The sequence below is a fragment of the Mesocricetus auratus genome, unplaced genomic scaffold, assembly GCF_017639785.1.
Source record: "Mesocricetus auratus isolate SY011 unplaced genomic scaffold, BCM_Maur_2.0 Super-Scaffold_15014, whole genome shotgun sequence".
In the NCBI taxonomy this organism is placed as follows: domain Eukaryota; kingdom Metazoa; phylum Chordata; class Mammalia; order Rodentia; family Cricetidae; genus Mesocricetus; species Mesocricetus auratus.
Genome location: NW_024429186.1, coordinates 31458598 through 31486226, shown reverse-complemented (window position 1 = coordinate 31486226; position 27629 = coordinate 31458598). Strand labels below are relative to the sequence as shown.

General features: G+C 47.4%; 1 protein-coding gene and 1 long non-coding RNA gene across 2 annotated transcripts; one reads left to right on the top strand and one right to left on the bottom strand.

Annotated features, from left to right (window-relative positions):
* Positions 1–824: 824 nt before the first annotated feature.
* Batf (basic leucine zipper ATF-like transcription factor) lies at positions 825–26655 on the top strand. The gene is made up of 3 exons (XM_005086367.4): positions 825–3611; positions 5923–6027; positions 26133–26655. The coding sequence occupies exons 1-3, from the start codon at positions 3549–3551 to the stop codon at positions 26340–26342; spliced, it is 378 nt and encodes a 125-aa protein (XP_005086424.1). The 5' UTR covers positions 825–3548; the 3' UTR covers positions 26343–26655.
* LOC110339341 lies at positions 11482–20845 on the bottom strand. The gene is made up of 2 exons (XR_002381462.2): positions 20416–20845; positions 11482–12080 (listed from the first exon to the last, which is right to left on the bottom strand). It is a non-coding gene; the product is annotated as an uncharacterized LOC110339341 (long non-coding RNA).
* Positions 26656–27629: the final 974 nt, after the last annotated feature.

The window sequence follows — 27629 nt, the reverse complement described above, 5'->3', positions numbered from 1 at the left end:
CTAGACTCTTGATCTTCAAAACCTGTGTGAGACATCTAACCTTAAAGAAACTCAGTTACTTCAAGCTGCTGGGTTTGGGGCAACACTCTGCAACAGTAACTAGCACAGGAGGCTGTACCTCATTCTCACTGTGGTTGCCTGTCCAGTTTTGTGCTGTGATGAAACCCACAGCATCATTAACTATTATTATTATTATTATTAATGTGGTGGGTCATATTCCAGATCTACTCGTGGTGGCCAGAGGACAACTTTGTGGAATCTATTCTCTCCTTCCATCTTTACAGTCAGCTCCAGGGATCAAAGCAAGGTCACCAGGTTTGGGTGGCAAGCACCTTTATCCTCTGAGCCATCTTGCCAGCTACAGTGTTTATTTTTTTAAACTTAATAATTTTAAGATAATTTATTAGTATTCCATTGAATGAGACTCCCTCTTCCTACAAAAGAGACCATTTTGTGTTTCTCTTCTCATCAGTCTATTTAATTCCTCTGTTGACTGGACACCACAGAGTCAAGCTGCCACTTAGACTATTCAAATAGCTAAGAACTTTGTGTACATAACACATAACTACTTTTGTTGTTTGAATGTTCTTCTTTCTATGAAAGCAGGCTCTCTGTCTTGCTTACACTTATGGTTTCTTGATTCCTATCATGACATATAATAGGCGATAAATATATCAGGTGAAACTAAATAAAATATAAATATGACCTTTCTAATCCTTAAGGAGTTTTTCCACATACTTAGGTTTAGAGAAGATACATGTCATAACTTTGAGTTGTATGGGAATTCATTTGGAGAGTTACTCAGACAGCTTCTATTTTGGGGGGGGGGACTTACTAGGCACGGGACATACAACTGTAAACACGAGACAGTCTTCGGGCTGAACACGGATCATATCCCACCACCTTCATCATCTCCCTCGTGATTTATGCTACCAACATCTTTTGCTCGGGTCATTACCCCTAATAATGTAATCCCAGCTGGTCTTCCCTCATTCACTTTTCTCGCCATGGTAAAATCTCACTGTGTCTGCAGGGATCCCATGAACATGTCATTCCTCTGCTGCCCACCAATGGCTGCCCACTTGTGGGAGGCAGCAGAGATGACCACAAGTCTTTCAACTGGAGCCACATCAAGAGGTAGACTTTATTTTCAGCTCACTGGACATTGGGTGGCTTTGTGACTTTGGTCAGTAGGATGTGGCGGATGGGACACTGAGCTAGTTCTGAGCATGGATTTTTGGAGGTTCTGAGTCCTTCTGCTCTGCTTTTGGAACCTTGTTCCCCCACCCAATAAATAGCAGGCAGGATTTCTGGGAAGAGGGGATGGGGTGAGCCAAGGAGAACTCCAGGAAAAGACCTTCTAGACCAGTCAATTACCAATCAGTCTGTCAGCAGAGACGTTAGATGCAACTAGAGCAATGATGTAGTCTTCTGGAATCTTCTAGATGACTTACAAACTCATAAGCCAAAAGCATGTGTTTGTTTAAAACTATCAAGATGTTCCTAGTCTGCTACATAGTGGAAACTTACTGATAAATCAGAGAAAAAAGTCAAACTTTTTGTCTCGCACATGGTGTACCATGCTGACCTTTTCTCCTGCTAATCTCAGGATCTGTGATCCAGAGACACTGGCCTTCCTGCTGCTCCCACCCCAGGTGTGCTGATATCCTTGCCTGGAATTTTCCTCACTTAGATACCCCCTACTTTTCCTTGGGTTCCTGCTCAAGTATGACCCCCTTCATCACACCCTTCCTGACTGGCTTACAGAAGTGGCCATCCTCAGAATTCTCCTACCCTGCTTTATTTTTATCTGGGACACTGGTCACCCTCTGGTATAGCTCACCTGTGTACTGTCTGCTCTCGCCACTAAATAAAAATTCCACGAGGGTTGAGATTTTTATTTTGGTAGGTTTGGTAATATTGTCATCAGGCAGAATTTTATCAGTGGACCCTCAAATGCTTTTGGGACCATGCATATTGTTAATCCTCAGATTAAGCAAGGGGAGCAATTGGCTTTGAGCCACACTGGGAACATAGCAAGACATCTTATTTTAATGGGGATAAGTGTTTTACCTGCACCTGTGTGTGTGTGTTGTGTGTGTGTGTGTGTGTACCCTGTGCATTCCTAGTACATAAGGAGGCCAGAAGAGGGAGTTGGAGGCTCCAAAACCGGTTGTGAGCCCCATGTGGGAGCTGGGAATAGAAAAACGCAAGACCTCTGGTAGAGCAGCCAGTGCTATTGACTACTGAGCCATCTCTCCAGCCCCCAAACCTGTTTTAAAAACAGCCTAAGTGCCCAGATGAGAATGGGATTCTTCAGGAAAACTACAAACATGCTCTCGTTATGACACACATGACAAGCATGAGCATCTCCATAGCATGCTTTACAGGGTATGGGGACATTACAATTCAAACGGTTACTCGCTCCTTGCAGTAACCCTGAGAGGTAGGCAGGGCAGGTGTTAGGTGGGGGTGGACGTGGGTTTTCATCACGGTTGATCAGAACCCAAGTCCAGAACTTGTCACCCATTTTGACATTCTCTCCTTGCTGGGTTCTGACCTAGTGACTGACTCCTGAAGATTCAAGGTTAACCTTGAACTCCTGAAGGACCCTCTCCACGGAAGCATCCCTTTTCTTGGGAGAATGTAAGCACCCTGCTAAGAGGCACAGGTGATGGTGAACCCCACAAGCCCCTTTCCTCCTCAGTTCCTAGCAGTACCTCTCAACTCTGCCACACGTATGTTCCCACCGGGAAACTTTCTGGGAAGCAAGGGTGAATAGACAGCAGACATTCCAGAACCTCCCTATGACTCCCAAAGAGTCCCAACTTGTTTGGCAGTCTGTAAAAGACAGTGCCTTCCTTCTCTTTTGTCCCCAGACCTACCCTCACTGTCCTGTAGGTGACTGAGGAAGGCTCAACCCAAAACAGGGTGGGCAGCTGCTTTCCAGTGAAACCCAGAATGAGGTCCTGGTCTTGTTGCTTTATTTGGGTTTAAAAATCAAGTCGTGTGACGGTGGAAACTCTCTCCCGCTGTTCCCCACTCTCTGCCATGTTGACAGAAGAGGACTTGCTAATTCTGGCTGGGGATTTTCCCTGCCTGACTGTTTTTCTCTTTTATCTCCATCAATTGAAGAGAGCTTGCTCTGCCTTTCAAACTGCCGGAAGAAACTGGGGTTTTGTGTATTTTTTTTCTTTCACCTAATTCTGTGGTCTTTTCCCAGATATGTATTTTCTCTCTAACTACCTTCTAACTTGTTGACGTTTCCGCCCATGTGACTTCCAGCTTGAATTACCAGAAACCACAAGAGAGAGCGTGTGCGCAAGCCCCAAAGTAAGCGAGATGTCCCTTTGGGGAGCAGTCCCTCTGCACCCCAGAGACAGGAGGACACAGGGGGCTGTCGGAGTTGGCTGCCGGGCAAGCAGGGGAGGCACCTGTGGAAGGTGGAGGGCTGGTGGCCCCCTAGCAGTCAGAAAGGGGAGCCAGCTAGTGAGCCGATCGCCCAGAGACGTCTGGGCCGTTGTGGGAGAGTCCGGAAGATTACAGCCATGCCTCACAGCTCCGACAGCAGTGACTCCAGCTTCAGCCGCTCTCCTCCCCCGGGCAAGCAGGTACCCCCACATCTCCTGCCTTCTAAACACCCTGGGGTGGTGCAAGAGGGCCAGACTCCCCAGTCGTGCCTGGGGAGCTCTGGGTGGGGGGAGGAAGTAGCTCTCTACTTGGCAGTGTGCTCTCTAGCAGAGTCTGGAAGTGGTGTTTGCTATTCGGAGGTACAAAGTGGCAAAGCCTTCATCCCGCCACAAATGCCGCTTTCCCGCTACCTAGCAGTATGCCTCATCTCTGCCACACTTCGGTTCCCACTGTGAAACTTTCTAGGAAGAAAGGGGCAGGGTGAATATCACGGAACTTAGAGGAAGGGGTCACACCGCTAGCAGAGGAATGTTCCAGTAGGCTGCTGGTGGACTCCACCCAAATCCCAGATCTGTAGCTTTCCAGGAAGAGCCAAGGGGCCAGACAGAACCCAGGTTAGGGAGGAAGCACAGTAAGCCGAAGCGAGGTAGAGAGGAAGGAAAGGATAAACAATCTACCTGCCCAGGGACTGCCTCTGTGACTACAACAGCCAGTGGGGAGGGAGGCTGAAGTGACAGCCTGCATCTTTCCCTGTGACTTCCAGAGAGGAGAAAGAAGACAGCAGCGCTCTGGAGGTTTATTGGAGACCTGCACTGGAAGCTAACATCAGCTCTGGGAAACCAAGGATGGAGGGAAGGATTCTGGGAGTCTTAGAGTCTTGGTTTGACTACCAAACCAAGATGCTTCAGCGCAGGAGAGATGCCTCTGACGGGATGCCTTCCCACCTTGTAGTTTCTGGAGCTCTCTACCATATTCTTGACACCCTTGCTCTAGAAAACTCTCCTCATTTAGCATCGACCCGCCGGATTAAACTTTTCTACATCTCAGTAACGTCAAAACTTCATCCTTTCCTTAGCACACATATAGGGCAGGGCACATCATCGCTCAAGGGCAGAGTGCTTGTCTAATGCATATCTGGGGAGGGGGGGCTTGCAAAATGCAGCAGCCAAAATGGAAATATGCAACCATCCCCTACCACATCTGTCATAGGCGCTCATCTGCTGTTACATCTACTGTAAGCTCCTAACCCAAAAAGCCATACTGGAGAAGACCTCTAGAAGAAAACAGTCAGCCCCTTGGTTACAATTGTATCGGAGTAGCTCAGACTGCCTGGAAGATGGTACCATGCTCTTCTTAAGAAGGAAATTACTCAGAGTTCCATGGTAACCTAGTCCCCTGTGGCATTATGGGAAGAGTGATTCCTTGCTCTCATTCACCTGCTAGAATGGCCTGGAAGTTTTGGATAAAGAGGGAAGGGGGGCCAGAGCCTGACTCCAGGATCTGTGACTCCTCTGACAGGGTAGGGGTTGCTGAAGGGCTTCTCTTAGTGTCTTCACTGACCCAATTATCAGGGGCAGAACTGGAGTGAACCTCCCTTACACACAAAGCACGTTTGGTCTTCCAAAGTCCCTATCAGTAGCTTGCTAAAGCAGGTGGCCTCCCCCTCAACTCATAGACTTATTTTTGGTGCCTCATTTGTAGCAGGCATCATGTTCAGGACCGGGAAGGACTCAAGATGGCTGCATGATAAAGGGGATGAAGGAAAGAAAGAGAGATCTGGGGCGGGGCCCTCTGCCTAAGGGTGTAGCACAAGACAATTGCTGGTGGAGAGGGGATTCTCAGGCTGTAGAATCAGCACCGGGAGATGTCGTACTCATGAATGGCCATGAGCTCAGGGACCAGCGTGGCTAGCCTCAGCTTCATCCTGCCCAAAATAGATATGGCTGTACCTGCTCAGAGAGCTGGGGGAATGGTAGCATAGTATCTCTGAAAGTACTTGTACAGACGCTGGCACATAATGGATGCTCAACAAAGTTTGCAAAAAAAAAAAAAAAGAAAGAAAGAAAAAGAAAACAGCAAATGGAACACCAAGAAGGTACACACACACACACACACACACACACACACACACACCAGATGGAGAATGTGGTGGGTAGAACAGCTCTGGAGACAGCAGAGGTGATGGGACAGATTTCATTATCTTAACTGAGGCTTCCTAAAGCAGCTATTCTGAAGCCTTGGTCTCTCTTCACTTCTTCATGTAGCTTTTGATGAAAAGAAGGCCCATGGGCAACCAGAGGTGGGTAGCAGGGAATGCTGAAGAAAATGTCTTTGGGTGCAGACTTTTTTGTAAATAAGGGGATGGATGGTACAAGAAGGAACTGAGGACCAGGAAGGAAGGAGGGAAAGAAGGAAGGAAGGAAGGAAGGAGTGAGCCAAACGATACAATAGCCTGTTTTAGCTATAAGAAAGGGATGGATCTACTCAGTTCTTGCTATCACTGCTTGCCAGGACTCATCCGACGATGTGAGAAAAGTTCAGAGGAGAGAGAAGAACCGCATTGCTGCCCAGAAGAGTCGACAGCGGCAGACACAGAAAGCCGACACCCTGCACTTGGTGAGTACCCAGTCTTCTTATGCTGTTCTTATGCCTTAGGCTCTGCACCCCACACCAGTGGGGCTGTGAGACCCAGCTGTGGTGGTCCTTCTGTGGTGGGGTTATGTACATGGGAAGAAAGAGTAAGTGCTGGGTAAGACCTGCAGGGGTGAGGTGGGGAGGAAAGGCTCCCTTCTCCTAAGCCTGTATTCAAACCTTCAGTAGCAGAGAACGGGACTGGAGGCTGACCCTTTCTAACCCGGGAGAGTGCAAGGGTAGTGAGTGGGCTGCTGGCAGCCTTGAGGCTTGGTGAGAGGCAGAGCCACCTGTCTGGAAAGGGACAGCAGAGAGAGCCACTGTGAGCAGAACGCGGATGCTCAGGGGAAGTTAGATGTTACATTTGGCTTTGGGACGTCCAGTCTTTCAGAACCACACATCTCATCCTTCCAGAAGGCAGGCGCTCTGCCACCCAAATGCCCTTGCATTTGAGAGAAAGGGGCCAATGATGCTGCCTTTATTTATTCATTTTTCCTGAACATCAGGAAAGTTCTGTGTTGAGTGTTCCACTGTTAATGGTATATACAGAGGCTGTGAAAGACACAGTTTCAGGGCACTTATCTGGGACAGTCCTGGTTGAGTGGCCAATATTCCCAAACTTTTCTAGCAGGGAGGAGATGAGCCACAGCCCCACCAGGGAGGCCCACAGCCTGTGCCAGAGACAGTCCCAGCCGGGCACAGTTCTCCCGACGTTTTTCCTCTTTACATTCCGCCCCCATTCACTGTGCTCTTGCTCAAGCATTCTTTCTTCTTTGCATCCTTCTTCCTGCACTTTCTCCTAAAATATTTCTATACTGCTAATATTCTAGAAGTTTCTTTCAATGGTAAAAGTGCAATAAGCACCAAAACCAAATAAGCCGATAATGACACAAATGCCTAGCATGGCGATGGACTGCTTTAACGTTATCAGGGATAAGTAATACGGGCTGGGGAAATGGCACAGCAGGTAAAATGTTTGTCATACGAGCATGAGGGTCAGAGTTCGGATCCCCAGAACCTATATAAAAGTCAAATGGGCAGGAGGCAGAAGTAGGAAGATGTCTGTGAATTTGAAGCCAGCCTAGTCTACATAGTGAGCTCCAGGACAGCCAGAACTACATAGAGAGACCCTGTCTCAAAAAAAAAGAGGGACATGGCATCCTGCAGTAATTCCAGTTCATGGGAGGTAAGACAGGGACTCTTAGAGCAAGCCGTCTAGCCAGACTAGTCAAAATAGCCCGACTAGCCAAAAGCAGCAAGCTTTGGTTTCAGCCAGAGACCCTGACTCAGTACAGAAGTTGGAAAGTGACTGGAGAAAATACTGACATCAACTATGGGCCTCACACATGCACGTGCACCCACACACATGTATGCCCACAAACAAGCAAACACATATACACACCACACACATACACATTCATCAAAAGAATAAGCGATACGTAGTTTTAGAAGATGGAAAAGGGGGGCTCTTAGCTTTAAGGAACCTGAAAACAGCATGTCCTAAGCCCTCTCTCTGCCTATGCTTAGGTTTTGTTTGATGGGTACTTATAACGTTCTCCAGTACATGCTGACATCATTTTTCTGTTGACAAATATGTGTCAAACTGACAAAAACATTAAACAGCAGTCAGGACAGCCTGAGAGCAGCGGTCTGGGTGTTTGTTCAGTCTCTACCCGCCCTACTCATCCACTTCCAGCAATTTCCTCAGGGCTTAAAATCTCACAGCAGTTGCACCAGCTTAAGCTGACTTTTCCCACCTGAGCCTGGTTCTTATTTAACAGTTCTTGAAGCAGGAAGCCACACTTACAACAGAGGGGCAAGCACCCACGAGCTTTCTAAGTTTGCAGTATTAAAAGAAGAAAGTTGAGCTGAGCCTCTCTGTGCAGGGAGGGCCAGGCTCGGACAGCCACCCTACCATTTGTTGTCTGTGTGACTGAGCCTATGTACATCCTTCATGGGCCTGAGACTCGGGCCCTTACCTCTAGGATGGGAAATGACAGGAGCTGCTTTTAGAGGGAGTGCGGATGAACAGGTGCCTGGCCTACAGTAAATACTCAAAGATTCAGTGCAGAGTTACTAGTAATAGTAAAGGAAGTATGAAAGCTGAGATTGAGCAGGTTATCTATGCACGTTTGCATACTTTCATACATAAAAGCATACCTATATTTTCCATGTATGTATATATGTGAATATTATGTGTGTGTCATGTATGTGTATTGTGTGTGTATTATGTCTTTGTGTATTGTATCTGTGTATTGTGTGTGTATTATGTCTGTGTATTGTATCTGTGTATTGTGTGTGTGTTATGTATATGTATTATGTGTGTATTGTATATGTATATTGTGTGTGTGTTGTATATGTATGTTGTATGTGTGTATTACATCTGTGTATTGTGTGTGTATTATGTCTGTGTGTATTGTGTCTGTGTATTGTGTTTGTGTGCATGTGAGTGTATGTACTTTTTCTCCACAGAATCTCAGTGCTGAGAGACTTCTTAACAGCTATAAAGCTCAGACACGTTTGATGCCTGAGAACCTTCCGCAGTACTCACTTCCCTGCACACGGTCCCCCAGTGCACACCTGGTCACTTCTAGCAGAAGAGTGCTGCCTCCCTCTAACACAGGTGCAGACGAGAGAGTCTCCTTGTCTCTAGCTGCAGGCTGCCTCTCTGTCAGTTCAGCCCTCTGGTCTCGGCCCAGCCCCTCGGTTGTCTGTCTTAGGAAGACAAGAGGCAGAACCAAGACGTTTAGATGGTGGTTCTGGTTACAACTGCAGTGACCAATCTCTGGTGGGATCATGGGGTCATCATAGCCACGTTCACCCCCAGCCTCGATCCCCACAGCGACCCAGTTTCCTGTATCTAAACCCTTTCTGGCTCATTTGTTTGGAGCACTGCAATGTGCCTTCACATTCTGCGCAGTGAGCAGGTCTCAGAGGCTGTGCCACAGGCCTGTGTACCGCCGTCACTATAAACTAAGTTCTGTGGCTTCGGGGAGAAGCTTTTAGTTGCAACACACAGCAGCCAGCATGCAGAGAGTTTGGCTGTGGTCTGGACTCTGTGTGTCTTCTTGCTGACAGTCACCCCTATTGTCACCCTCTTAAATACATGTGTGGTTCAGAGAGGAAAAACTCCTGCTTCCTCCAGTGAGCCCAGTCTCAAGTCTCAGTCTACCCTTGATTCCTTTCCAGGCTTTCTCTACATGCAAGGTTCTGGAACCTTCTTCCTGATGTAGGGTTCATCTACCAAGAATTTGAAAATCAGGGTTTAGGATTACTGGGAATATATCAAGTAAGGGACAGCTTAGGGTTCATCTTAGGGTCCTCGCCTCACATATGCCAGGCTGCCAATATCTTCTCAATGCGGCATGTTGGCACTAGTATCTGCCTTAAAGCTCCCAGTGGCCTAGCCGCTCCTGTGAGAGTATGAGATGCTTACCATTTAGCATTTTGAATATCTACTCTGCCATCAAGCATGGTGCATTGATTACTTTTCAAATGACAGAGGTAGAGAGGAGCCTCTTGAGGCAACCATGTTATAATGTCCTCAGCATTGACTAACTCCACACAAAACATATTTGTGACTCTCTTCATAATTATGAAATGTATGTAATGACTTCCAAGACACAGCTTTAAACACAAAACAATTAGTATGACATTTCCAACTAGTCAGAGAAATTGAATTATTCAATAAATAGTGTTGGGACACCTGGCAGTCACTTGAAGAAACAAAAGGCTGGATCTCTCATTCCTTATAACACCCAGACAGATTAAATATTTTTCAAGGAAACTAAAGACATCTTAGGTGGAAATATGAGATTTTAAAACGTATCTTGGCATGGAAATTTTTCAAATAAAATAGAAAATCATAAAGGAAAATACTGATATACAAATATGATTTATACATCAAAAAATTTTAAAAATTGGCTGGGCATGGTAGCATATGCCTTTTAATCCTAGCTCTTGGGAGGCAGAGACAGGTGGGTCTCTGTGAGTTCAAGATGCTTCATCTACACAATGGGACCCCCATCTCAAAAAAGGGAAGACATTTTAAAAAGTTTACATAGCTCAAAATACTATATGCAAAACCAAAGGCAAATGGAAAACTGGGAGACAATGATCTATAAAGCTCGAGAGTCAAAAAAGGCGCGTTTACTGCATATGTGAAAGCTCTATGCCAGGAAGATGACTGATCTCAAAGAAAAGCGAGCAGTGACCACAAACTTACAGAAAGAGAGAAATATAATGTACCTAATAATGTGTCGATGTGGCAGGTCTCCTCGGGAAAATGCCAGCGAGGGTGAGTGTGAGACTTCCTTGCCAGACTGACAGGGGTGAAAGATGATGCTGGCACAGGAAATGGCCAAGGGAGAGGGGAGAGTGAGCATCACATTTCCTTAGCAGGACCACTTGCTGCAACCCAGGCGGAAGCCTGACCAGGCCCACTCAGATGAACAGTGCACCTTCCCTGTCTCCCAGCAGCTTGCCTCTAGCAATCTGTTCATGGGCACACCACTGGTGACGTGATTCTCTGCTGGGTTTTGTTTTTTTCTCCCGGTTTTTGTTTTGATTGGTGGTACTGAGCATTGAACCCAGGGACTTTATGTGGCTGGACGGATGTTCCAGCACTGCTCTGTAATGTCTGGAAATTGGTTAACTATCCATCAGTAAAAGGGTGCTTGAGGGGCTGGAGAGATGGCTCAGCAGTTAAGAGCACTGGCTCTTCTTCTAGAGGACCCAGGTTCAATTCCTGCACCCACCTGGAGGCTCAAAACTGTCTGTAACTCCAGTTCTAGGGAATCTGACAACTTTACAATGAACATAAAATAAATTTAAATAAATTATTTAAGAAATGGTGTTTGAGTAAATGATAGTCCATTCTGAGTGGACTCTTATGGAACTGTTAAAATGAATTGCATTTGAATGTAGAAAGACTATAACTTCCTTTTCTAAAATAGTTTTAAAGTTTTTAAGTTGTGTGTGTGTGCATGTGTGTGCATGTGTGCACACGCATGCATGTGGGTGTGCATGTGCACAGTGTGTGTAAGTACACGAATACAAGTAACCACAAGAAAGGAGGTGGTACTGATCACATGGAACTGTGAGCCATAGGTGCTGGAAACTGAACTCAGTTTCCTCTATGGGAGCAGCAGACACCTCTGACCACTGAGATATCTGCCCAGCTCCTCTTCAGAATTTTCTAAGTTACAGTGATTTATTTATTGTTTGTTTATTATGGGGGAAGGTGCATGCCTGCCACCACGAATGTGTGTGGGTCAGAGGACAACCCACAGGAGTCGGGTCTCTCTCTCCACTGTGTAGGTCCTGGGGACAGAACTGAAGTCGTAAGTCTTGGCAGCAAGCGCTTTTACCCGCTGAGCTGTCTTACCAGCCCCAAGTTCCCAGACTCTCAAGTAAGGAAAGTATAAAGAGAGTATCTAGTTTTCTTCAAACCACATTTTTAAAATCCGTTTGAGCATAAGTATACAAGCAAGTTTAAAATGGGTTACCCGAGCTTATTGATGTTATCTATTTCCAAAAAGTCACACTGAAGTTGTAAGAAAGGAGAAGTTCCATTTGCATTTCTAATCCTTTTTATCTCGGTCTTTTTGAGGGGCAACTATCTCTGACATTTGAGTGACCCTGAGGTCCATAGTACAAGGTGAGACACTATAAGGTATAGCAAGTTATGTTCCTGTGGCAGGCCATTCCGTTGCCAGCGGAGGCTCTCTGACACTTTCAAGCATAGAGGACTTTGAGTCAATGTCTGGGGTCAGTGAAAACAGAACTGAGATCAATTTAGAAGCACTGTTCTCCAGAAGGCTCTGAGTAGAGGAGGTGGGAGGAGATCAGCAGAGTCATCCCAGAGTAGTGTTGGCCCATGAGATCTGATCTCGAGGGTGAACTGAAGCAAGGTAGCTTGAGTGCCGATGCCGGATCTAGAAACTGAGTACCCAGGGCTCCCTTCAAAGGAGGTGAGCCAGGTAACTGGCTGCTGGAGGCTCCTGAAGGAATCTCACCACGGTTCGGGACAGAGACATCTGTAATATTTAATATCACATAGAACAGAAAAATCATGTAAACTGAGTTAATGCCATGAAAATTAAGTAATGGAGAAATCCCCAAAGACAGTGCTCTTGGCCTGCTAAGGTGTCCTCTATTATTTCTGTAGTTCTTTGTCTCTGGGAGATCATGTACACTTTATTAGCATAAAGAATTCAAAGATCTGCAAAATAATAAAACACACAGGAATGTTCTGGCTAGTTCTAACTTTTAAAAGTTCAACATAAAGCCAGTGAACCATCTCTGGAAAACAGACACCTCTCTCGTGTCTCTGTCACTCTGAATTTCTTTTTTAAAAACGTGCTAATTGAACACCTGGCCACGGTCAGGTTCTGTGTGTTTGGTGCCCAACTAGCAGTACAGCACGTGATGTGAAAAAAAATATCCTGTGCATTAAGTAATCTGCTCAAGGTTACACAGCTTGATCTTCAGAGCCCTCCTTCCTAATCACTAAATATACTGTGTATTTATACTGTGTATTTGTATCTTCCTTGGATCACTAACTGAATTTATTATTTACCGTTTAAGCAATGCCCTCCAAAATTCTTATTTTTCCAGCTCATCTATAGACTTCATCAAGAAAGCAAAGATCTCTCTGTCTCTGTCTCTCTCTTGTGTGTGCATGCATGTACACGTGTGTGTGTGTGTATGTATGTGTGTGTATATCCATTTTAGGAGGTTGTATTGTATTGATATTGTACACTAGAATAACCTTTGGAGATAGTACTTCACTTATAAAAGTGCCAGACAAAGATAACAGATGAATGTGCTTGAAGCATGGGTATCTGTGGACAACAAACACTATGGATGCCATAAAATTAGACAGATAGGAGCCGGGCAGTGGTGGCACACATCTTTAATCCCAGCACTTGGGAGGCAGAGGCAGACAGATCTCTGTGAGTTTGAGGCCAGCCTGGTCTACAAAGCTACACACAGAAACCCTGTCTCAACAAACAAACAAATAAAAAATAAATAGGCAGATGGTTAACAACAGGGTGTTGAGTAGATTGTGATAGAGTTTGAGGCTGGCACTAGACATGACTGGAGATCTATGTCTGTTGACTTAGATGTCTCTGAGACTGAGTTGAGGTAAGCAAGCAAGTCTTGAGGAGTGTGCAGAGCACCATCTGCTAACATAAAGCCTGAGGGTTGGAGGTCCAAAGTACAGTCCCCAAAATACTAATAGTAGTTACTCATGGGTGACTGGGCTTGGGTAATTGCCTTAGTCCTGGTATTCTTTGCAGGTTTATTATGATGAATATGTGCTGTGTAAGCTATTAGAAATAGTTCCAGTCTTTACAAATCAGCTATTTTAGTTGAGGAAGAACATGTCAAGGCCATTTACCACCCCAACTGGTGTGTTAGGGTTGGGAGGCACCTACACTTGAAGAATGCTTGTGTAAATTAGATTGTAGGTGTCAGGTCACAAGCCAACACCTACCCCGTCCAACAGGTGTTTTAAGGAGGCCATCCTCAATGTGGTCCCTGCTTCCCACAGCAATGGACTGGGCCACAGAATAAATGTCTTTCCAAGAGGGTCTCATCATGGGTCCACATAATAGCTTGTAAAGGAAATGCCAATCATTATGGTCATACTGTGTTGTTCATTGGATCAAAATATTTAAAAAGGAAACTTGGGGATTTTAGATCAACCTTCTGTGTTACCAGTGAAGAAATCAGTGGGACTCCCAAGGACCCTGAGTTTTTGCCTCCCTGCCAACCTGCATCTGCTTCGTGCCATTCTGAGCTTTGTTGTGGATGTTTGTTTGTTTGTACCGTTCCCATCTGTCATTTTGGAAGGGCTAAGCCATGAAGTAGACTGATGACCAGGATGTTTGCACAGCAAGACTCCCATTAGTTCTAAACACTCAGCAACAGCAAGAGAGAGACCTTAGAAGGAGTTAAGGTGTGTAAGGCCTGGAGTTTAATTGTCTCTTTATTTGTAAAGGCAGGAACTCACAAGGCTGATGATATGTTTGAAGAAAATATTTGCATTCAATTAAATTCATGAATATTTAATATGTATATCAAGAAAGAACATCTTTTGAAAGAAAAACATCAAGACACCAATCAATAAGTGGGCAGAGACTGCACAGAAAGCTTACATACATTTTTCCTAGTCAAATGAAAATAACCTAATTTTCTATTCTGATGATGAAAATACACATCAGGGAAGGGTTTCTCAACCTCAGAGTGATTGACGTTTTAAGTCTCATACTGTGCAGCAGCCCCTCCTCCCCTGTACTGGGGAGTGAGCCTGGGACTATACATGCTGGGCAAACTCTCTGCCACTGAACTACCCCTAGACTTTTTCCCCTCTACATTTACAATTTTGAGACAAGGTATCATGAAGCTACTCAAGCTGGCCCTAAACTCACTTTATAGCCTAGGCAGACCTTTAACTTTCATATTCTGCCTCAGTTTCCAAAACAGGTAGGACTGTAGGCTCATACCCCAGGTCTGCTATTAATTCTGACAACACTATATGGCTGTCCTGTGTGCTATAGAATGTAAAATTCTACCCACTAGATGCCACTGTACCTGTCTTCCTCCAGCTATGGCATCCAGAACTTGCCAGGTGTCCCCTGAATAGAACAATTACACCCATTTAGTTGGAACAGACATATAAGGTCTTCTTTTATTTTTTTAATTATGATCTTTCCCCCCTTCATTAGAAATTGATAACTTGTACTAGTAAGATGACATTATGGAATCTTCACAAAACTAATTGACAAGATTATTCATGCTAGAAAGCCTAACACTTAGTGTTTCCCCGTGCCTGCTCTGGTTGGCACGGGGTCTGGCTGTGGAAGAAAGCTCACAGGAGCTTCTGTCATCCTGGGACAGACACTCCTTGTTGGTTATGCTGTCTTACAGGATCCTTTGAACATTTCCTACTGAAAACTGTAGGGGCCTGGAGGGTGGATGATGCCCTTTGCCCCACTAATCTCTGAGAAATTTATCCCCGGAGAGGAGAGAGAGCAAAAAACCCAGTGTGCATGAAGGTGTCACTTCTAGTGTTTTTTTTTTACAACAGGGACATTTTGATGACTGTCAAATTGTCCCATACCAGGCAACTGTTTCAAGTAAACTGATGATCATGCATTTGATGAAGTAGCCATGAAAAAAAATAGCAGTTGTGACAGTGTAGCCATGACAAAATGCAAAAGACAAATTGTCGTTGCACCAGGGTTGAGATTTTACAGAAATAAGTATGCACATTTGTTTAAAAAGACAAGATACTAATTAATAGCAGAAATAAAATCAGGTGTTAGGGCTGGTCATGGTAGGTCCTTAATCCCAGAACACAGGAGGCAGAGGCAGATGGTTCTGTCTGATTTCAAGGCCAGCCTAGTCTATATAGTGATGACCAGGCCAGCAGAGGTACATAGTGAGATCTTATTTCAAATTAATTAGTTGGTATCTTTAATATAGGCATACTATATGTTTTATTTTTATTGTTTTATTTTATATTTATTTATAAGGAAGGTGGTCAAACTTGAGAGAACTTGGAAGGAAATTGAGGGAGAGGTATCATTGTCAACTTTGGGTAGGTGACCTTACAATTTATCCTCCAACCTAGACATTTGAAGAGTGCGAAAAGAACCACAGTCAACGTCAGATGAAACAGGTGGCCTAGGACCACCCCACCCAAAAGTGTGGGAGAACTAAGGACAGTGACCTGAGTCACTTACAAATGCAGATGACAAAGTTCAAAGTCAAGCAGACAGCCCAAATACTTAGGGGTAAAAGGCAATTTCCAGCACACAGAAGGACTCAATGGTCTCTTGAACACGCCTCGTGTTCACTGATTAGCTAGGAGCTCTAGCAGGCTGTACAGGTAGACCACCGTCTCAGCGCTCACCAGCAGAAATGATCCACCCGCTCGGCCAGTGTTTGGCAGTTTCCTGCATGTGTGGTTCCTTTAGGCACCGAGATTATAACAAGGAAGCCTGAGCCCTTGGTTTCATGGGTCTTACATTCAACCGTAGGCCAGGAAACCAGACAAATAAAGGATCTCATTAACTACACCTCGTGAAAAAAACGCTTTGAAGAAAATGCAGTACTACCACGTTGAAAGTGAATTAGGGACAGGCTTAGGGCGGTGATGGGGCTGGGGAGGGTGCTTTCCCAAGGCCCTAACACTGGAGATCAAGGGCAAATCAAAGAGGAGGCTGGGAAGATCTGGGGAGAGGGGAGCAACGGCAGAGGCTTCGGGCAGAAAGCAACGTGGAAGCCTCAGAAAAGGACAGCGAGCCTCAGAGTCAGAGTAACAGGGACAATTCAGATGTGCAGTGGGAAGACCCAAGGTGGGAGGGTGGAGCATATGAAGAGCATCCTGATCCAGGCTGGGGATCACTCTCAACTTAACTTAAACTTTCCTTTAGATAGACTATCTTTTGCTAATTCTTGGACAGTTTCATAAATTTAAACATCATATATATATACATATATATATATATATATATATATATGCACCGAGTTCTATTTAAACTGACCGTGGGACTGTCCACTCACTGATCTTGTCCAGTAAAGACAGCTGCCGCGAGTTCATGAGTATAATGGTCATATCACATCTGGAAGACAGCATTGCACAGCGCTCCATCCTCCGGCTCTTTCTGGCCCTCTTCTGTGCCGTTCCCTGAGCCTTGGCTGAAGGGCTAGAGGTTGAGCCTGATGTGCCGTCTCGGGCTGAGCACTCAGTCCTCGCTGATTCTCAGCACTCTGACCGGTGATGGATATCTACATAAACTGCTGGCCACAGCACAGCACACACACGCTTCTCTCCGGCCAAGGTTGATGGCAGCTCTAGTCTGTGGCTGTGAGCACACATGTTAAGAAGATCATCTGACAGCATGCCATTTATCAGGACAGCAGTATCAGGTTACCTGACCAGGGCCTAGACCTCCCCAGCGAAGAGCCTTCGAACCAGTGAACCTAAATTCTTATCACAAATGGGAAGCAGCAGCCTTCCCGGGATGTATGAGTTCCAATTAGAGAGGCGGAAGTACGAATACTCTTCTCTGTCGGGGAGGAAAGTAGAACTCCAGCTGGGAGGAAGGAGGAATCTGCCCTGGGGCATGTCTGTCTGCTCAGTCAGTGCTGACCCTGGCCTTGACACACGAATCAACTCGTGTCTTCCCCCTCGTGAGAACTACGCCTTTCTGTGGGGTGTTCGTGAGAACTCTGGGTTAGCTGCTTCACGGCACACTGTGTCTGCTTACACCTCCTTGGCTTGTTCAAAGGCAAGTGAGGGAAATGACATCCAGAGTGGAGGAGGTGGCAGAGTGGTGTCACCTGGCTATTCCCACTCTCTACATGGCCCGGCCTTTTGAAAAAGGAACCTCTTAGATTCTTTTGTGTAACTGCTCCAAGGTACAAAGCAGAAGCTGTTGAAGCAGGAATGTTAGGTAAAACACTCACTGATAGCCTGGATGTCACAGGCCTACTCAGTAAATACCTTCATGGGCAGCAAACAACACGATTTTGTGAGCATTTACTGTGTGCTGCCCCTGCCCCATCTCTGAAGACTAACCTATGAAGACAATGGTAGCTTCCCTCTGCCCTGGGGGGAGCTCACAACCCAAAGGGAACTAGTGTGACCAAGTTCTAACTGGTGAGATTCACACAGGTTCCCACCTTGCCTTTCCAGCATAAGAATCAGGTGTGCTGGGCCCAGGGCGATGCTCATGGGGTAAATACGCTTGCAGCACAGCCTGCTGACCTGAGTTTGATCCCTGGAACTCATAGAACCCACTCCAGAAAGATGACCTCTGACCTCCACATACCTGCCCATGGCTCATGCATGCCAGCCCTCATAACACACACACACATGCACTCCAGAAAGATGACCTCTGACCTCCACATACCTGCCCATGGCTCATACATGCCAGCCCTCACACACACACACACACACACACACACACACACACACACACACACCATACGCACATAGTAATAAGAACAATTAATAAATTCAACACTTTAAGAGCCGTCCTGAACATTGTAGTACATTATAATTCCAAAGTATTCTCAAAAAATTTTTTAACTTAGAAATTTTCCCTCAACTCTAAGATTCTTTGTTTTATGCTACTTATAAAAATACATATTTAATGTTGCCGGGTGGTGGTGGGACACACCCTTAGAGGCAGAGGCAGGCAGATCACTGAGTTTCAAGACAGCCTGGTCTACAGAGTGAGTTCCAGGACAGCCTCCAAAACAATACAGAGAAACCCTGTCTTGAAAAAACAAAAACCAAACAAACAAACAAACAAAAAAAAACAAAAAGAAAGAATATATTAATGGAATAAAATATGAAATAAATTTAATGATGATTAGTTATGCTATCAATATGGTGTTAAAAACCCATAGTGAGCACGAGTCTCAATTTGGCTAAGCACTGGGCTTGTCAGGGGAGTATTTTTAAAGTCATCATGGCTGTGTCCCGTGCAGAACAATGGAACTGGGGCCTCTAAGGGACACCGGGTGGAGTCCAGACTGCAGAGTCTGCATGTGGATTGAGGGGCTGGAATCACGTGGCATGAAAGGTGCTTTGAAAAGAACAAAATAGCGCAATTCCAGAAGTGACTTCAGAACAGGGCTAGCGCAGCAATGCAGGGACACTTTCCCAAGCCCCTGATATCGGAGGTGAAGTGTGGTTCAAAGTGGAAACAACCGATGGAGAGACTCTGGCCAAAAGCAACCAGAGGCACCAGAAACGGATTAAGAGCCACGGGCAGAAATTAGTTGGATAAACTGAAGCATTGGGGGGCAGGAGGCATATGGCAGAGTTCTGTGTGTGCACACCCAGGGACTTGGTCCCAGCACCTCATGGTGGTTCAAGCCTCTGCTCTCTGTTTTTCCAGAATGGGCTTCCTAGGAGTGCAGTCAGCTACAAGTAGTGGATAGGCCATCAAGGGGAGGTAGCAGCCAGCCACGGTTCCTTTTTGTCAGGTAGCAAGGAGCTCAGAATGGAAAGAGAAGATTAGAGACAGAAAAACAAAGCCCTCCTAGCCACGGCATCGGCACAGCTTTCTTCTCAAGGTGGCAACATGGCTGCTGGCCATCCAGGCATCAATCACTCTGTGTTGAAGGAAGGTGGACTTGTCCTTGCCCAGTGGCTCTACCTTGTAAGAAAGAGAATTCCCTGTCCCTGTGCTTCTATCTACATATCAGCCATAAGTCTGTCTGTCTGTCTGTCTGTCTGTTTGTGTCTCTCTCTCTCTCACACACACACCTGTCTGTCTGTCTCTCTCTCTCACACACACACCTGTCTGTCTGTCTGTCTCTCTCTCTCTCACACACACACACCTGTCTGTCTGTCTGTCTGTCTGTCTCTCTCACACACACACACACACCTGTCTGTCTGTCTGTCTGTCTGTCTCTCTCTCTCTCTCACACACACACACACACACACCTGTCTGTCTGTCTGTCTGTCTGTCTGTCTGTCTCTCTCTCACACACACACACACACACACAAACCCGAGTGTTTGGCTCCAGATCTCCAGATGCAAGGAAGCTGGGTATCTGAGTGTCTCCAGCTGAAAGCAGTGGGGGGTTTGGGGAAGATGCTGAGTGAGCCAGCTTCCAGGGTTTTTAGACCCAGGCAGCAGCCTTCCAATCCTGTGACGGCAGACAGGGCACTGAGGGCCTGGCTGGTGTGGCCGACCAACGACTGATGGCTGGGAGCTGAAAACAGATCCAGAACCCACTATGTGGTGGTGACTCTTTCCCTCGGGTAAAAGGCAATGGTGGCAGATGGAGGCCTGGTCCTCCCTCTCCTGGGTAGCAGCCCACCTCCAGAGGGAAGCATACAGAATTCACCTGTCCTGGGAGCAGCCCACCTCCAGAGGGAAGCGAACAGAATTCAGGAACTGAGGGCTCTACTTGCCATGTGTTCTTGATGCGTGGCACATGGTGGCACCAACTCCAACTGCACATGAGTTGGAAACTCCTCGTGCCAGTGATTGTGTTCACTCCTTGGAGCAGGAAAAGCACCAGGGTTATTTTCCTCCTCTGGAAATGGCTATTAGTAAGTACAAGACGGGTTTGCTGGAGCAATGGCTCAGTGCTGAAGAGCAAGGGGCTTCTCTTCCAGAGAACCCAGCTTCCATGTCCAGCACCCAAGAGTGGTTCACAACCATCTGTAACTCCTGTTCCAGGGGACCTGACACCCTTTTATGGCCTCCACAGGCACCAGGCACATAATGGCGTACCAACATACATGTAGGCAAACATGCACATAAGATACAATTTCTTTTTCTTTTCTTTTCTTTTTTTTTAAATAAAATGCAGGGAAGTCAAATCACTCACCAAGAGCTGGCCAGGAGCAGAGCAGAGTGTGCCTGGGGAGAACCTGCTGAGCTCAGGCCAGACCCCAGCCAAGAGATGCCAGCTGCCCCCAGTCTCCAGCAGCCAGCTCAGCTGCCTGGGGCTGAGGGACCAGCCTGGGGATTCCCCTCCACTGAGGCGCTCTGAGTGACCTGCTCTTCAGCCCCTCCAACAGGGGATTTCCCAGAGTGTTCCCATGCTCAGGAAGCCTCCTTCTTAGCCACCCCCAGCTCTTTGATAGAAGTAGTATCAGGTGACCCTCACAGGTGAGGTGGGTGGTGAGCTGTGAACAGTAGCTTTTGGATTAGCGTGGGGGAGGGAAATTGGGATGGTAACATTGGCAAGTGAACAGAGCAGGGTAATTCGAGCTCAGCTGGTTATAACAGGTTCTCAAGGCAGGTACGGGGAGGCAAAGGGCGGGTACTTGTGCTGCAGCCTACAAACTGTGTGACCTCCAATGCGTTGTTTAACTTCTGTGTGCCTCAGTTTCTTCTCTTTTGTAAAAGGGAGATGGTTCATACTGTGCAATGGTGTTACAAAGATTAAACATGATGATAGCTATAAAATACTTTAAAGGGCAGGTCAAGGGACACACTCCTTTAATTCCAGTAATCAGGAGGCAGAGACAGGGAGATCTCAGTGAGTTTGTGGCCAGCTTGGTCTACAGAGCCAGTTCCAGACCAGCTAGGCTCCATATTAAGACTCCCCCCCCATACACTCTCTCTCTCTCTCTCTCTCTCTCTCTCTCTCTCTCTCTCTCTCTCTCTCTCTCTCTCTCTCTCTCTCTCTGGTGTTTAAATCTTGATGCCTGTCTGAGACATACATGTACACACACAAGCACATGCACAGAAAACTCAAAAAGCTGGGGGTTACAGGTTCTAGTCTACTCATACATTTAGGTAGCCAATTTGAAATCTGAAATATTGGTGAATTCAAGGGAAAACTAGAGACACCCCTGCTCCTGTGTATCAGCATTAGCTCACCCAGCTCAGAAGTCTCTGAGCCCAGAACAGTAAATACCAAGGCCTACCCCAGATCTCCTCAGTGAGAACCTGTCACCAGCATTGCTAGTGCTCCCAGAGGACCCAATATCTGGCTAAGGTTGGGGATCATCTTGTCTTCAAGTGAAACAACTGGTATTCAACAGGGAAAGTGGATCCCCCAAGGGCCAGTCACCCACTGTCAGGAGCCAGGCCCTGGCTCATTTTGGAGGATGTTCTGGCCTCTGTGGAGAGCCTTTCCAGGGTGGCAGGATGGAAGTGGGCAATTCTGTGGCTTCAGGGGTGTGGCTGGCTCAGCATGTGGTATTATGCGATGTTGTGTGGGGTCATAGTCTATGTGTGTAATGATGACTAGAACTGCTGTCCCTTTGGAGGGTGTGTGTGTGTGTATGTGTGTGTGTGTGTGTGTGAGTGTATGTGTGTGAGTGCATGTGTGAGTGCATGTGTGCATGTAAGTGTGTGTGTGAGTACGTGTAAGTGTGTGTGTGTCCTTGCTCCTGGGTGCCCCTAGCTCACTCCAGGAGTGAGGTCCTCAAGGCAGGCGAGGCAGGAAAGGGGAGTCCAGCCTGCAGATCTCCTTCCTGGCTACGGGTCCACCATTAGATAAGGCTTCTACACTTCTGAGAAGACACCAGTGTGAGGGGAACTCTGCAGCACTTTCTCCTCACAGCTGCTTGGGCATTTTAGGAAACTAGGCAGTATGCTTTTGGCTCCGGGTCTCAGTTGATCTCCTGGTAACCGACAGTGCAGACTTTGTGAGAATGCTGAAGGGCCTAACCACGTTTTGAAAAGTGAAGAACAGGCTAGCTATATGGAGCCAGGAGGCAGGCTAGCTCTCCCTACTGTGGCCAGAGGCCTGCCTGGTAGAGGAAACTTCCTTCACCCCCACCCCCTCACTCTACACTGAATTCAGGTCTCTGCCCACACTGGGGAGTTAGGGGGTGTGGTTGTTGTCCCTGTGGATAAGCAGCTGCCCCCAACTGTCCCTTTAGTTATCTAAGACCTCTCTGGGGGGCCCTGCTGCCCCTGCCAGAGTAGAGGGATGGGGCCCAGATCAGCCACTTCCTCCTGCAAGGGAAGTCAAAGCCAAAGCCTTTCTCTGGGGAGTGGCCAGTGTGGGCAAGCCCTGAGCTTACAGACATTTCTCTTGCAAGAAGCAGTCTGGCCTTGCGAGGTAAAGTCAAACTTTGCCCCGCGGTTACAGGTGGCAGGTGGTGGTTAGTCAGGCCTGCCCAGTTCGGGCTTTGGAATCTGCCTGCCCAGGAGATGGAGGAGGAGAAAGCTGGAGGGTGCTCCCCGGAGCTTGCTAGTGACTTGCCCAGCAGTCACTTCCCGAAAGCTGGGCCTGCCTCTAGGCGGGGAGAAGATGAGAGCCCGCCCACCCAGTCTGTCTCTGCTTGCTGCCTTGGGGTTTGCCCAGGTTCTTCAGAGCACTGAACTTACAGTAAATGCTGTCACCAGTGGAAACTCTCAGAGGGGGCGAGGAAAGGGCCAGGACTCCGGGCCCCAGTTCCCGTCTCAGCATACTACCCCCCCTGCCCCAGATTCATTACACCCACCTTTCAGTAAAGGGGTAATGCCTTACTGGTAAAGGGTTTGCTGACCTCCCTCTGGGATGCGCCAGAAACACACACACACACAAAGAACGGAGAAATGCCCAGCTGGTCACAGCCTGCAGGAGCAGCAGCCAGGGAGTGAGCACCGTCCAGCTTTGGGCTTCCTCACCCCACTCTGGAGATGAGGGTTTCCTTTGCATGCGGCTAGGGGCTTTGGTTAGTGCAGAAAGCTTTCAGAATGTCCGGCCGAGGCTGAGCACACTCACATCTGACCTTCAAAAGAAATGGAAGCCGGCTTGATGAGCAAGGTCAGGGTCCTGTGCTCTTCCACCACTTACAAAGGACTGTACTGGGTCTGGATGATTGGCAGTGTAAGTGACAGATCCCACCTCTCATCAGCCTGAAGCTCACTCCTGATGGGTCATTTAGGGCAAATTTTAAATGTCAAGTTATCTTACATCTGCTAACCACTATACTTTTGAGTCAACATTCTCATGCCAACAATTGATGTTATCAGCCAGTCAGCCAACAAACATTTAAGTCCATTTGGCACTTGAGCAGCCATTTAACACGGGCTTCAATAACTAAAGCGGATTTTATAATTATTTTATCATATTTAACCAGTATGTTATTGACCGTAATTTTCAAACTTGCCTGGTCATTAGAATGACCCAAGACACCTGTTAAAAGCTCAGATTTCCAGAGCTGGGTGATGGCTTAGTTGATAAAGCACTAATGTGAGAACCTGAATTTGGTTCTCTACACCCATGTAAAAAGTGGGGTGAGCAGCGTGTGCCCGGACTCTCTGCAGTGGTGAGACTAGAGGCAGATTCCTGCAAGCTTCTGGGCCAGCTGCAAGTTCAGGCCAATGAGAGGCCCTCTCTCAAACAAACTGTGACAGGAAGGTGCAGGGTGGGTTGTCCTCTTCTGACCTACACACACACTCTCTCTCTCTCTCTCTCTCTCACACACACACACACACACACACACACACACACGCATGCACGCACGCACGCACGCACGCACCCCTCGCCTGTATGCACCTGCACCCATACATAAGTACATACAACACTCACAAGGAAAAGAGAAATTTCTCCTCAGATCCCAACTCTACAAAAGCAAGAACTGTCTGCTAGTGCCAGGTAGCTTCGGAGCTATGCTGAGACTCCTTTGCCTCTCCAGCACCTTTGCCTTTCTGGGGGGTTGGGGAGACCCCAATACTTAGCAGGCATCTGTTCCCTCAGGTCTGGGAGTCTCATGGTCTGCAGAAGCTATTGCTTCTCAGTAATTGCTATGTATCAGAGTGCCATGGCGGCCGGGAGATGATGTGGTTCCCTACTAACACATACAGATGTTTCTGGACAAAATGTTCACTGTTTCTATACTGACACAGAGAGCATAGGACTTACTTGAGGTTTCCCTTTCTATGGTTTTACTTAATCCACTGTCAACTGTGGTCTGAGGATACCAAATGGAAAGTTCCAGAATAAACAGTTCATAAGTCTCTTTTTTTTTTTTTTGGTTTTATGAGACAGAGTTTCTCTGTATTGTTTTGGAGGCTGTCGGTCCAGCCCAGCCTCGAACTCACAGAGATCCGCCTGCCTCTGCCTCCTGAGTGCTGGGATTAAAGGCGTGCGCCACCACCGCCCAGCATCAGTTCATAAGTCTTAAGTAACTTAAGTATAGTGTGTTGTTATTATGTTCCGTTTCATGATTATTTGCTGATAATCTCTTCCTATGTTTATAAACTTCATCACAGGTTTACACTAAGAAACACAGTGTCTACTGGGTACTGTCCAAGGTTTGGGGATGGTTTGGAACAGGTTTGGGAAACTCAACAATTGTGGGCAAGAGGGAGCAGAATAGAACGCCAAGCCCATCACAGAGCCTCAATATTCAGAAAGACTCACTCTAAACATCCTAGAACCTGAGTGAAGGGGCAAACACAAGGCACTTGGTGTGGGGGTAGGGTGGGTGGGGTGGAGTAAACCAACAGAAAATGTTTCACAAACTTCTTTCCATTCTCTTAGGATCTGGCTCGATTGCCAGTTTCCCTTGGCACATGCTTGCCTCACTCAACCCAGAGACATACATGCAGGCATGTTTGCACACACACCCGTACAAACACAAATATAAGCTCACACACGCACACACACACACACACACACACACACACACACACACACACACACACACACCTGGGTAAGGTTTTCCATAGTTTATCTCCACCAAGCTTGTATGTTTGGTCCCTAGTGAAGCAATAGTGTTGGGAGGGGAGGTGCCAGCAAGGGGCGATTATGCCCCTAAGAGGTATTAGTACCTTTCTCAATTTCTTCTCTAGTTTTCTTCCTTCCTTCTCCCCGTCCTCCTTCCCTCCCTCCCTCCCTTCCTTGCTTTTCAGAACACTAGCGATTGAACCTAAGGCTTCATTGCCTATGCACGCTAGGCTTCTTCCCCATCTTTAGACTCATTTATCTAGAGACACGGTGACAGGCTCTCTTTTTTTTCCTTTCTAGCCTGGGCTGGCCTCCAACTCCCAACCCTCCAGCCTCCACATGCTGAGTGCTAGGATGACAGATCAGTGCCACCATGGCCAGCTTGTGTCTCTTTCTGAGGGGTGGGGTTGGGTACACAGTGGGTTGTGTCTCCCTCTGAGGGGTGGGGTTGGGTACCACAGTGGGTTGTTATAAAGAGACCTGACCCTCTCTTCTCTCCTACACATGAGCTTCTTTTCTATACCTGCCCACCCACTTTTCCACCACGCACAGCCCTCAGTCACCATATCCTTGAACCACCAGAACTCCGAGTTAGATAAACCATCCGGCCCCCGGTGTTTTGTTATAATGATAGAGAAGAGGCAGATTAGACTGGGAATTGCTACTTTTAATAGTCAAAACAGCAGCTATCAGCAGTTGCTTATGGACCAACCTGATATTTGTACTCACCTACAAACTTATACAAGTGTGTCCATGTGAGCACGTGTATGCGTGCACACGTCCTCACGTGCACAAGAATTTTCAGTTGCCCTTCTTCATGACTGTGCTGATAGGAAACTACTCCGGCCCTCATGGCACTGCCCTCCCGACCCACCGACTTTCCCATCTTCCCTGACACTCATCGTCACGTCATTGTCCCTTTACAGGAGAGTGAAGACCTGGAGAAACAGAATGCTGCTCTCCGCAAGGAGATCAAACAACTCACAGAGGAGCTGAAGTACTTCACGTCCGTGCTGAGCAGCCACGAGCCCCTGTGCTCCGTGCTGGCCAGTGGTGCCCCCTCACCTCCCGAGGTGGTGTACAGTGCCCACGCCTTCCACCAGCCTCACATCAGCTCGCCGCGCTTCCAGCCCTGAGCCCCCAGATGGGAAGAGGGCAGAACCCCAGTTGATGCTACTCCCACAGGTCTTCGGAGGGGCATGAAAGCCGAGGCCTGGCTACCCTCATACCCCCATCCGGAGAGCCAGCGGCAGAGGCCTGGGCAAGTACTGAACGCAAGAACTGTAGTGGCCAGAGGGACTTGGAGTCTCCAGCAGAGTAGAGCCCATGTACTGGACGCCACGTGAAGGAGAAGCAGCCCCGAGTGACGTGGATGTCTAAGGCCCACAGCACAGAGGAAGGAGGGTAGGGAGGGGATACTTTTCTAAATAAATATTTTCTAAGAAACCAGCCCTGGAAATCAGCTTCCCTGTTTCCCCCCATTAGCATTTTACAAATGACTTCCTTTTGGTTTGGGACCTGGTTTTTCTCCCTAGCTTCAGGAAGCACCTCCAGAGTCTAGGGATTCCACTTGTACCTCTTCTCCATGTTCTGCTCACCTGTTTGGGAAGCTGGTGTCTTTTCAAATCATCTTCAACCTCTAGGCATCTCCTGCACCCTTCTCTCCAGATCTCCCCAGCCCTGCCTCTTACCCCGTGATTTCTCTAGATGGCAGAGCAGCTCACTCTGCAGTTAGAGAAGGGCTCAGTGGAAGACACCATCTGGGGAGAGGGGAGTCGGGGAGATCTCAGCGTCTCCTGTCTGTACTCCTTCCCAGACAGCTGCTCAGTCCTACAGTCCAGTCTCCAGGATGCTGTGGGTTAGGCTCCATGCTGGGGATCTGAGTAACACAAAGCCAGCTCCTCACATTCAAGGCAGTAGGTAGCCTTTGGCCACACCTTGCCAAAGATGCCCTTAGAAAATAGGTGGCTGCACCCAGTGTACCTTGAGTGTGCCAAGGTTGAGTAGCTCGGGGTAGTGTTCAGTCTGAACATCTGATTGGAGCTGGTGTGCTTCATCCTCTCTCTGATGTCCAACTGTTTCTCAGAAGTCCCCAGGCCACCTGTGTGCTGGTTTTTATGTCACAACCTTTCACACAGCACTGCCCAGAAGCAAGAACAGACATCCCCGCTAAGACTTCTGTAGAAACTGTCCATCTTCCTAGTCTCTGCTGAGTGGCTGGGCACCAATAGGGTAGGTGGCTCAGGGCCAGGTTTCTGGTGCAGGATAGTCAGTTCCTGCAGCTTTCCTGACCACAGCCATGCTGTGGTGAAGGGAAGGGAGGAGCCAGCCACTTGCTTGTCAGCAAGTCCCAACCCATTGGCTACTGGCTCTGGCACATTTGAGGCCTTGTTTGATGACTTCTGCTCAGATTTCTCCCACCC